This window comes from Corvus kubaryi, unplaced genomic scaffold (genome assembly GCF_017639235.1).
Source record: "Corvus kubaryi isolate FWS band 111438036 unplaced genomic scaffold, C.kubaryi_AGA036_p1.0 37385, whole genome shotgun sequence".
Taxonomy (NCBI): domain Eukaryota; kingdom Metazoa; phylum Chordata; class Aves; order Passeriformes; family Corvidae; genus Corvus; species Corvus kubaryi.
Window position 1 is genome coordinate 21,860,419 of NW_024581127.1, and position 12,969 is coordinate 21,873,387.

Genomic DNA, 12,969 nt, shown 5'->3' on the forward strand with positions numbered 1-12,969 from the left:
ACCAAAATGTCAGGTAAAGTGGCTCCAGCCACCCTTATCAGACAAGGGGAACAAGTCAATGCAGGCAATGACAATACCAGTAAATCAAAAGTGGTCAAGGCCATTTTCTGGTCTTAGGAGACTGATATTGTTCTTCTTGGAAACCTGCTGCTCCCCCAGAGTGACCCCACACACTGAAGCAGTGTGGCAGGTGGCTCAGGATGCATCCCATGGCTCTTGGTGCTTGCTCTTTCCTCCTGGAAAAATGTCCTTAAGGGAATGGGCACAAGTCATTCCTGCCTCTTTCTCTAAGACCTGGGAATCACCTCCTCCATGATAATTTCCCAGCTGTGCACAGGACCTGGTTGGAAGCAAGTGCTGGCCCCCGCCAAAGCACGCTAGGGACTGCTGTGGGCACTGAAATTTTCAGTCATTATGCAACCCCTGTGCATATTCCCATCTTGATTTATAGAGAATACAGAAGTTTGCCAGAGTTGTGTTACAAGTGTGACAGCAATGTCAGTGCATCTGCAGTCTAGCATGTTATGCTTAATTGTAGAGGTTAATGTATAATTACAAGGGATATATTGCAGTGACTTATTATGGAAATATAAATAGATGGAAGAACCTTTGTGCTCCAGTTAAGAGCCACGTGTTTAATGGGGTATTTTGTACTTGCATCCAGCTCCATCCTCAGAGGCCTGTGTATTAGAGAGCTCTTGTTATGCTCCACCATTTCCCTCTACAGATGCGCTTCAGGTTTTTTGGCCTTTGTTTCCAATTGCTCCCTGCTGTATATACTACACTCCTAAGGGGGAAACATAAATTGACTGGATTTGTGAGCATTTATAATACAAAATTATCTAGGCTAAAAAGGATTTCTGGATATCATCCAGTCTGGACCCCTCCAGTGGGTGGCTATGAACATCTAATAAGCTCCTGCTCTGAATATTCAACTGACTCTCCTAAGAAAATGAGGGTCATATTTTGCATTTACAGTTGAGTGTCCAAAGTATTGCAATGTGAATGCCACTCTTAGGGAACATTAACTTTGAAAAATCACCTTACCTTTCTGAAACGCTTTCACATCTCATCCTTTCATAGCCTGAAATCTATTTCGTTTTTTATCAGATTCCAGAAGTGATGAAAATACTCAACTTTGATTAAAAGGGAAAGAAAATATTCCCATTTTACTTACAAAGATTTTTTCTTTTTTTAAAAAAACTAAGTGCAAAGTATATATCTAGTTCCATTCCTTGAAATGTTAATTTAGAAAGCCTTCCTCATCCATTTCTACACTCCTTTATTGCCTTATTTTCATAAAAGAATGCTACAGTGAGAAGAGAGCTAGCTTTATGTTGGGGCTTTCCTTTTTATACTACAAGTCATGAAAGAAATCATGTCATTCAGAAGTAAGGCCACAGCATTGCCTTTGCAAAAAAAAAGGAAAAAAAATATTCTGTGGCAGATTGAAGCCATCATCTTTACACAGCTTCATAACAGAAGGCTTTTTTGGTTTTTTAAATGTATTTCTTTCTTATTCCTTTAAATGATTGTATTTCTTCTCTGGCCAACTCCACTGACACTTTATCAGCACCCATGGAGCTGTTTGGAGGTGGGTGACACAACTGTCACTGTATCAATCTCACCATTAAGCTGTCAATTCCACAGTAGCATCTGGAGTTGAATCAGACAGTTCCACTGACGTTGCAACCAGAACATGTGAAAGACACTTCTATTCCTTTGGATGCGTCGGAGACACTTTCATTTACAGAAAGGACTCACTGACACTCTTGTTCTGCACACAAGGATTAGTCAGACTCTTCATGGAAATGAGGAAGCTGGTGTGGGTACAAACTCTACCTCCATCAGCTTTCAGGTGTCCCAGCTGTCCAGCCTAATTGCCCATCACAAACTTCCAGTGAACACTTTCACTGACATTCTCTTCCTTGATTTTTTATCCACACTGTCAACAGTCTTATAAAGACAAGTTTGTTTGTGATTTATAATAAATAAGGTTGTAAGAAATCTAGACCATTTCTAATAATAGAATACTCTTGAAAGCATCCCACTTCCCCTCCATATGGAATGAAGCATCCTGCTTATTCATTCTGCCAATTTTCTTCTGCATCGGCACCTATTCCGATACTTACTTCTTTTTTTTTTTAATTTAAACTTCATACATTTATAAATCCCATTGGATAAGGCTCAGGACCTACTACTAGCAGATGTATTATCTTTTATATTCTCAGGCTGGCTGTACTTGGGACAACACAGTTTTGACCTACATCAAGATATGACAGTAGTTAAAAGGAAATAATCAAGGACACTGCTGCTAGAACAAGAAGTCCCTATATTCTTGGCACAAATTTAAACCTTATAATAGCATATTAAGACCTGATAACAATGTTGGTGTGCACTTATGTGAGCTGCTTACATGTGGAGCTGCTGTTGTAAGAGGAAGACACTAACAACATAAGTAGACTATACAAATAGTGGAACCACAAAGGAACACCTGAGGTCATCAGCTCCTACAATTATGAGCTCACTCAAGTATCTGGAGAGAGATATTCACTATTAAACACTGTTTTGACCTCTGCGTACTGCATTGGTCACGGATAGCTTTATAGTTATAACAGAAATTTGGATTAAATCGTGTTATTCTCAAAAGACGTTCTTAAAACGGGAAAATATGTCATTTTAAAATTTTAACTCTCTGTACATATATGAACTTTCTCTGTGTATATGTATATAGAGTTTTTATATCTATTCTTACATCGGTATAGAGTATGTGTATATATATATATATATATATAGTGTATAGCATATACACACAAGGTGTACTGACCAGCTTTTGCATGTAGCATCTTTTTCAAAATGCACAGTTGATGTCTCCAAAACTGGTTGCATTTGAAAGCTTTTTTTTTTCTTTACTACAGTTATTATTTTTATTAATCTCAGGAAATTAAAAAGAGACTGAAAATACATAGGGTTTTACATCCGAATTCACTGGAAGAATGAGTCACAGAAGTTATTTCTGGCATGGTGCTTTTAAAATTAAACTCTAGAACATTCGTACTTTACCATCATAAACAGATTTTACCATTTTGTATTACTTTAAAAAAATATTCTGTATGAGAGTGAACAAACTCTCAATCATGGAGATGATACAAAACCTATGGAGAAAGGAAATTAGAGCATAATGGAAATGATGGCTGGGAGCCATACCACCCAGAGCTGTTAGCTCATCCAAACAGAAATGCCAAGCTGAGCTGATTTGGTCAGTGCTTTGGTTGGGATCTCTGAGGAAACCTCCAAGGTTGTTGAAGGAAGTGGTAGCAGCAACATTGTAGGTGGTACTCTCTGTTCTTGACTCACCACTGGGTCAATAACCTGTGTGATGGGAGCCAGCAGAATTTCTTGGAAGAGCTGTGGGCATGATGTGAAACCATGGTCCTGGGTAACAGGAATTATTTCAAGACCACCATGAACTTTGTATGAGGAGTAGAACTGGTGACCCTGGGTACTGTTCACATTTCAGTATCAGCCTTTCTTACAAAATTTCTCAAAATTATTCCAGTATTTCCTCCACTTTGGGGCAGGAGAATAAAACTGGTAATTCCTGGATGACGGAGTACTGAAAAAGGTTTAAACCCCACTGAAAGAGACTTTTACTCAAATCCTGTCATTAACTTGAATGAGATTTGGATCACATCTAGAGCCCTTAGCACAGAAGGACTGTGACAGGGCTAATGTGTTTCTGAAGGAGCTCTTCCCTTTTCATGCCTTTCCCATTTGAGCAACACTGACATTGCCTTTCAGCCATAATCACCAGGCATTACTCAGAGATGCTGTCAGGTACCATCCTGCTTCCAGAACAGCTCGACTCCAGACTGCTCTCCTCCCCAGCCCCACTATGGTGTAAGGACACTGACATTACATTCTCCCCAGAAACAATGACACGAATCTGATTTATAACTGGTGGTAAAACTTTATTATTCAAGTTTAGATGTAACAGACATCTTTGCTGCCTGAAGATTGTTTGCATAAGAAATACACCAAGAACATGTTTGTGAGTAGAAATGAACATGCACTATGAAAACCAAAAAACAAAACAAAACAAAAAAACCCAAAACAAAACAGAACAAAAAACACATCCATGTGTTGTAAGGACAAAACATTAAGAGCCAGCATTCTAGATCAGGGCTACAAGTTTAATGATGGTTTTTAGCAACATGAAGTCATTCTTTACGAAGTACTTTTTTTTTTCTTTTTTTTTTCCTTTTCCTGCTGGTGAATTTTCTATAAGCTAAATTTACAATGACATTTTGAGATGTTTCCTTTTCTCCTGTTCTCCTACACAGAGCTCAGAGGCCAAAATGATAGGAATGGAAACTTGTGGTAGCTGTTACAATGTTTTTACTTTACTAATTGTAATTTTGCTCGCCTAGTAAAGGAATTTTACTAAGTGTAACAAAGAATCAAATGAAACTGGTATTTATCTGGCTGTCAGCCATTTCATTATTGTCTTTTATCCTCCTAAAGTAAATTGGGGCGTGTGTGATTACTATACAGGTAGCATCTTACCAACTGCCAACTCTCCAGAGCTGGCTGAATGAAATAAAAATTGTGAGGAAGAAGGTACGCAGGAATCCTATTCTGAGGTGAGAAAATTAAGTAAATAATTTTACTTGGCCCATCTTAACTTTAGAGAAAAGTTTAGAAGGGATTTCTCACTTATCTATCACATATGGGATATGCTGACAAATTGCTCACTGCTCTTTGCCAAGCATAACTGTCTCCACAGAAGCAGAAGGAAATATATCTACACTTCTGGCTGCACAGAAGCGACCTTCTAATCTCCTTGGCTTTCCCTGACCAGTATTAGGAATTAGCATGTTAAGTCAGCCAAGAAAAATCAATACAGGAGCAAAAATGAGAATATATTGAGACATACTGGGCAAAAAGCAGATGGTAGACAACATCCTTAGCACATAAAGCAAGTAGTTACAAGTACAAAACAACAGTGTCCAGTCCAAGGGTGGACTCGAAAGTCTGTCCCTGAACTGAGTACTAATCCACAGTTGTCAAATCAGTTTTTCCCATTGCACAATCACTATGTTTCAGCACTGTATACAGTTAGCATAGTCACTTGTCCTGCTGCCCCTCTAACTACAAAAATAATCTATTGCTCACAGTGTGTCTCAACTTTTTGAGGTGTCTCAATTTTCTCTCTCTTAAAAACTGTCACAATAGACAACAGTGCCTTTTTTAAGGCAAAACCAAGATATGTGCATCCAGTGTCATTCCCCCTTTCTGAATGGTCCATGAAAAATTAAGGGAGGAGTTTCATCAGCACGGTGGCAATTAGGTGCAAAACTTCTTCTGGAAAGCACTCTGAGTTTAGCACCTGAACACAAAACTGTGCTCTGGAACATCTTCATCTCCTGCAGCACTGAGGGGGCAGCAGCCACAAAGTGACAGTTTAGAGACAATCTGTTTTGCAGATAATGTCACACAATGGCTCCATCTGTATGGAGAGTTACTGGAAACAATGTGCCTGTTCTGCAATCTGATTAGTGACAGGCACCACAAACCCTCTAGTTTTGAAACATCTACTTATTTTGTGGTCCAACTTGAGATACGTTTTAAGATCTTAAACTACCGTTCCTTCAGTAAGAGAAGTTCACCACCTTGAAGCCACTGACAAATTGAGAACAAAGACTGATTGTTTGAAAGTTCAATTTTTAGTGCTGTAAGTTGACTGAAACACAGTGGGTGCAGTAATTACTTGTGTGTGCTAACATTGGTTTCCATCTGAAAGTTATTAAATAAGATTACTCTTTTCCAGTGTCAGGATTTGTTTTTCTTTTAATTAGTATCCATTGTGAGGGGGTCTGGAAGATGGATGGAGTTACCTCTCTTTTGTTAAGAAACAAAATTGTGCTCCCCCTACCCAAATCAAAGAGAACAGGCTATGGCAAAATCCCATTTCTTAAAAAGCAGAAATCTTAGAACATCTCAATATGTCATGGCAAGAACAATGAACTTTTTTTCAAATTTTATTTGCACCATCTAGGTGTGCAATAGTAACATTCAGAACTCTGTCTTGTTCTTTGCACTCATAAGATTTCATTTCTCCTCATCCCCAAACCCTGATATGTGTATTTCCTGTAATTTGCCTCTGCTTCTGAGTTTAGCAAGAAGTGTTATGAAGTTCAGGGTAGTGCTCAAGTCTTACAATGCACATGTCCCTCCTAAATATTTTGCCATGAAGATGCAGCTTCTATCAATGAAGAAGCCAGAGGAACTGGTAGGTCTTAAGTGAACTAAGTCAAACCAGTAACTACTGAAAATCGGCAGGCAGCTACCTTTGAAGCCGATAAAAATCACTGCTTAGTGAGTATAACATCTTGCTTGGAAAAGCTGGAAAGGACACACACTGGACCCTGACATAAAGAAACGAGGGCAATCTATTTCAGTCCCCACAGAAAAAAAAAGAAACAGAAAATACCCAACAAAAATAAATCCACAAAAACCAAGTCAGAACTTATTATTGGAGAACAATAATAAAAACATAACCAGACTTTGTCACTGGTATCAAGCTGGAGATTCATCTAAAAAATAGAAGAAGAAGAATGTGGCCCAACATCCTTTGCTAACCTAGAACACTACTGAAGGGTTACAGAACTCAACCACGAGCAGATTGAGCGGGACATTCCATATGCTGCTCACCACTAAAGAAGCAATGGGTGGAGCAGGAAGGAATGCAGCCTAATGCTGAACAATAGCCTGTCTGTGCCTAAAAAATCAGAGAAACTGTGCAATAATGTTTCACCTCTGTGAAAATATAACACCTAAATACTGCCAAGGTCAGCGAGACCTTTGGTGATCAACTGTGTAAGTGCCTCTCACGCTTGGTGATGTTTGTTGCCACCTGCTTTAGGCACATTAGTTCTCAAAAGACTTATCAAAGTGCTAAATGTTTAGGCCAGTTCCCTCCTGGTTTTCCTTTTGCCAACCCCTATAAGACATTTACTATCACCTCTCCTTTTATTTTCCACCTCCCTGTTTATCTGGTTAAGTATCTTAATAAGTGCACCAAATACTAGAAGGGAGAGTGGTGCAATTAATGTAAGTTAAATACAAGAACTTTTTTTTTTTTTTTTATGATGCTTTAGCTCAATTACATGAAAATCTGAGAAAGGTGGCATGTAAGTGAGATCAGAATAGGACCCTTTACATATAATCTCAAGTGAGGACTCAGTCCAGAGATATTTTTATAGAACATTTTAAAAAATAAAATGCATGAATGGAGAAATAAAAGACAACATAATATCAGAAAGACATTTTAAACTTCATTCGCTGCAACATTCATGAACCAGTTGAGCTACACCTGCCATCCAACCATAAGGAACTAAGACCCTGCACTGCGAAAAAGAAACAAACCCAAACAAAACAAAAAAGCAGCTGCATAATATTGTAAAAATGGAGTGCAATGCTACTACAGAATGCAATAAAATATCAGTGCTGCATAGTCAAACAGCACTTATCAAAATAATTTCTGAAATGTTTCTTCTGAAACACAGACAAAGCAATAAAAAGAGGATATGATATATGTTTATCATTTTAAGCATAACAATGTGAGTTAAGAGCTTAAGAATACAAAAGTACTTGGAATGAATAGTGCTACCCTTTTTTCCTAAGTAGGCATAAAAATATTTTCATTTCCTTCTTGTTTTTCATACTATTAATATCAACAAATTTCATTCATTTCATGTTATCGTTTACAACTTTAATGCACACACACAGAAAAAAAGATACCTACTGCAATAGAAATAGTTGCTTCATTACCTTGTTTGCTACATTTGCAAATGTAAACAGCGAGGCAGAGCCAGAACTGACTCTAATGCATGATGGAATATCTTTGTTGCATACGTACACTGTAGAAAATAATTATTCAATATGTCAGGCACCATTATTTGAAATGTAATACATTAATATTTACTAGAAAAATAAGGTTTTTTTCTATTTGTTCTCCCAACTTCTTTAATGAAATAAGTTAATCTGACAGTGCATCCAGTAGCTTGTAATATCTTCTACATCCCTGTGGCAAAATAATAAACTACTGGTTGGGACACTATAATGAAAATGATTAAAGTCAGTTCTTGTACACCCTTGTAGCAAGCATGGAGGCTCGTCTAACAGCACCTTTAACCAATTATTTAATATTTAGTTATTTAGCCCTATTTCCCTGAGCAGTTATGCTGAGGAGCTTTCCCTTCATGGATAGTTTTTAAAAAGCTTTAAGTATTAAAAAGTACTATGAAGACATTTAATGCTACTTAGCAAAAGCTGGTATAAGTCTACTGAAGGGATTGACTGGTACGTATAGCAATGTTAAGCCTGTGGAGAAGTTACCTTAGACTTCAGGTTTAGAAATGTAATATATTAAAAATATATTAAAATAAAATACAGCAGGTTACCTTGTTCTATGCAAATTAAACCTGGAGTGTGGCTTGTGTATTAGAGACTTCACTTGCACAAAATGGTTCTCCTAGACTAAAGTGTGCCAGAAAGAATGTAGTGATAAAATGGTAGCTAAAAATCAGCTGAGTCTGAGAAACACCTAGATGACATTGCTGCCAAAGCTCTGAGGACAAGGTGATCCTAAGGCATGTTGTAGGGCAGAAATTTGCCCAAATTAAAGAAAATGACCTTTTAACATCTGTATATTTAACATGTCTAGTTCTTATATACAATGTGCATATGTTCACTACACCCCTGCAGCAGTATATACATACACACATCTTTGCACTCTTGCAGTTATGTCTCTTACACAACAGCAAAGGTATTAATTGTCCAGTAAAATTTTCTCAAGGTTATTCGGCATGATTCACTGCATTCTGGCTAGCTTTGGTGGGCCGTGTCCCACTGAATTATCTTCCTCCCCTTCTGGCCACCATCCAACTGTTCTTTTTTCTTGGTAACCCACTCATTTAAAAGGAAAAAAAAAAAAGAAAAAAAAAGGAAAAAAAAGGAAAAAAATAAAGAAAAAAAAAGAAAATAACAAGGGATTTAATATTGGATAAGGCATGCTCTCTATATGAAGTGCTTTATAGGTCTTCACAAGACATTACAAGCTATTGAATTCCCATCAAGGAAACCTATTTCTGTATAATTGTGCTAAGTGCTAAGGTTTACTCTTTAGGTTTTCCATTCTTTTCAGCTTGTGCATTGTTCCTGTGTAGGCCCCTCTGGATGTGAGTTGTGAAGTCATACTTGTCCGTGCAAAGATGCTGGCATATGCTGCACTGGAAAGGTCCACTGTCACCATGGCAACTCATATGCAATGCATACATCACTTCATCCAGAAAGACAATGCCACAGTGCACACACTTGGTAGAAAGTTCATCTTGAGTACTTCTATCAACTTTCTCTGTTTTTACTACATTCAAGGGACCTTCATTTTTTACATTTGGTGGTGCCTTACTCTTTTCCTTGGAGGCACCATTTGCAGTTGGCCCAGGTCTGGAATGCTTTATCGCCAAATCTAGAGGAATGTCATTATCTGATCCAACAGCTGAAAAATGAGGAGGCAGATTAAAGGTGGGATAAGGCACATAGTTTTGGCAAGGATTTGGTAGGCCAGGCACATGACTCAAGTAGTGTGGATTCCCAGGAACAGACAGCTTATATTTACTCCAGAATCTCAGCCAGTCAGCCTCACTCTGAAAGTCATTGTGTACAAATGGAAGTCCAAAAAGTGGGTACTGGTATTTTTCAATAGGGCTTCCAGGTGGAGAATAGTTTGGGTGTTTTGCAGGTCTCATGTATTTTTCTATCGGGCTGCCTCTCTCTGAGCTTCCTTTCCCTTCTGATATCGATGAACTGTTTCCTGGGTCTCCAGTACTTTCCTGAGGACTTTTTATCTGAATGTGCAAAGGTTGCATCCTTTTGTGAATATCCAGAGTTTGGCTGACCAATATTGGTTGCTGAGCAGAATGGCTTTTAGTCAATGAACCTGGGGCCTCATATTTACTGAGGCTGGGAAGCTGAATTTCTCTCTGGTGACCTTCAGGTAAATGATCCTCTGACCTCCTCTCTAAGGGGCTTCCATTGACTTGCTCCTCACTGCTACCCCTCTGCTGTTTGTTTAGCTGCTCAGCCTGAAGTGCCTCCGGGTTAAGGCGCTTTCTTGTTCTTCTCCTAATGATCTGTTCACCATTGTTCTGTTTAATGATGTTTAAAGGCCTGGGAGTCTGCATGGAACACACAGAGAATGAACAAAAGGAAAAAAGAAAGACACATTAAACAAATCTGTGAGACCATACTCATGCAAATTTATCTTTTCTTTTGTGAAGAGTTATATTACAACAGTGTTGCAGGAATGACCAAATTTCAACCCAAATGCTGGTTCATGGCCTCTCATATGGAAAGTAAACTATAAAATACCTTGTTTTAACAACTTGAGTCAACTGTCTTAGACATCCTGTACAGGTTTACTTAAAAAGACATGAGGTATCCAAGCTGTCAAACCATTTATTTATTACCTCTTAGTCCTAAAAAATTCTGGGGGAGATGTGTTGAAAGTGTGTGCTGAGAGCTGGGGGTGAGGTGGGAGATGCAAGGCCCTACGCACTAGTGTTGTTCTATGCACCATGCCACCAGAGCTTCTCTCGGGCAGGGGTTTGCACAGGTCCCACTGGGACAAGAACTGAGCAACACTTACCTTGATACTCACCCCACTCTGACACGGACAGAGAACACAAGCACACACAGGGCTTGCTGACCACCATTGCTGTCACCTAGCAAAAGGGCTGCAGGTCCACTGTGTGGTGAGGGGGATGATGGTGGCTGGAAAGGGACTAAGAAAGATGGAGAAGAAAGCCTAGGAAAACTATGCACCAAAAGGTCTACCTCTGCTTTGGTATCAACTCCCCCTCCTTCACCCCCACTGCATTGCCTTCTAAGTGCTACTGATGTTGTGCTACTAAGTCATTAGGAAGAGAAGGCATCCCCAGAAGGCAGGGCAAAAGGGATCTCTAAAGAAATAAGCATCACAAAGAGGCAGAGGGAAGAAACAAGTCAGGACTTCTGTTTCAATTTGCTACTACCCCACACCAGCTCATGTTTAGTGGCCTGTTTAGAGAAGAAAATACCTTTATGTGGAAAACAAAAAAATACTCTAAAAAAGGACGGCAGTCAGGCTTCCTTTAAAAGCTCTCTGAGAGAAAAGCAATAGTATCTGAATGAAAAATAGTGCTGCACCATCAGTATGTTTCTCTACTGGGCAGATGTTAGAGCAACAAAACCTGCCTAAAAGTCATCCTGTTTGGTGTGTTGGCAGGTGACATTCTTCTTCCCAAAGGCACATATAATCCTGTCTTGGTTGGAAGCCAGAAAAGTGCCCCCCCTGCCAGTATTCCACTTATATGTTTATTTAGAAATTTTAACATTGTTTTAAAAAGCAGATTTAATTTTGGCTTGCAGTCAATATCCAAAGTAATTTGTACCTTGAATGTAACTAACTTTTCAATATATTCATAACTTCAAGCTATTATGAAAACATCCATAGCTGGAAGAGCACCCATTTATTATTTGTAGAGATTTAGTTTCTCTCTTGACTTGCCATATTTCTCTCCTTTCACTTATTTATTTTCCTGCAGTTGGATTATTCTTAATGGTTAACTACATTTTAGACAGTGCAGCTATTTTTTAAGACTTTACTTTCTATTAAAATGCTGACTCATATACATACTTTGATTTAGATTTTTAATAAGAGAAATTTAAACTTGGCAGAAAAACAGCACCTGAACCAGCTTCCTCACACAGAGCAAAGTTGAGACAAAATCGAGACAAAATCATGTTAGAAAAAATTACAATATTTTCTATGTAAATTCTATTCAGATAAAGATTAGAGTCTGCAGAATCAATAGCCAATTACTATGCACAGGCATATACTCTTTATTATAAGGTCTGTGTAATTTCCTCGCCTTTTTATGACAATTGTAACTGAGATGCTGTGTGAGATCTTACCATAATGTTGCTGCTCTTATCAAACGTTTATTTATACACTACAAACCGTTTTTATATTGCTTCCAGATAACCCTCCAATATGTTGGAAATCATTTTAGTCTTACTCTTCATGCTACAGGTATGAAGTCTGATTATGGAAGTAGTTGAAAGAAACGTCTTCCTGCCTGAGATTAGGGACCCTCACACACTTACTTGAGGCTCTGGCTATTCAAAATTATTGTAGGTTTAACTTTAAAATGCTTCAGCTTGCCAATAACTGTATTCATCTGATTAAACCAGACTTTAGATGATTAAAATGTACTCTTTAGTGGTGTAAGTCTACTCATTTTCCTTATTCATAGTAGTAAGGTGCAGATAAAAATGTATTTGGTTACAACCAAGGCAAATAGAAAAGTTTAAGATAACTTATTGATTTTCAGTGGGGCATTAAAATTAGAATATAGTGGAAACCCTACCAGAACCTTACTTTTAAAATGGCCTATGTCAGAGCCCTAATTATATGTTAGACATAATACATTGAGGATGATCACAAATACTTCTGCTATCTCTGTATCAACTGGCAATCTCCCTACTCCAATTATATGAGTAACTTAAAAAATTAAAACACCAAATTCAACAAATAGCTCATTAAATTATGGTGATTAGATTTCTTAAATGCCATGGGAAAGTAAAGCCTCCTCTAGACTAATCCTAGAAAATATGCTACAATTCTTCACTGAATTAGTCCAAGGATGTTGTCAAGGAATCACCATGGAACAAAACGTAGCGTTCCATGACCAAGTCAGAGCTATTAAAAAATGAGGTACAGCACCATAATAATAATGGTCAAATTCATGACTCTGGAAAGACAGCAATTGTGAATATTGTGTATGTGTTAGCAGCAAGATGCATTTTTTTCACTATTTTAATAATAGACTCTTGGATTATTATTACATGCTTCTTAACACAGTT

At 38.1% G+C, this 12,969-nt stretch overlaps 1 protein-coding gene across 7 annotated transcripts in view; it reads right to left on the reverse strand.

Moving 5' to 3' along the window:
• Positions 1 to 3,947: 3,947 nt before the first annotated feature.
• The window catches only part of TRPS1 (transcriptional repressor GATA binding 1), a 213,709-nt gene continuing 204,687 nt past the window's right edge, over positions 3,948 to 12,969 (reverse strand). For all 7 annotated transcript variants that reach the window (XM_042035780.1, XM_042035779.1, XM_042035775.1 and 4 more), the window contains one exon: positions 3,948 to 10,241. In XM_042035780.1, the coding sequence (XP_041891714.1) occupies positions 9,180 to 10,241 (1,062 nt within the window). In that variant the 3' untranslated portion in view covers positions 3,948 to 9,179. The remainder of the gene's footprint in view (positions 10,242 to 12,969) is intronic.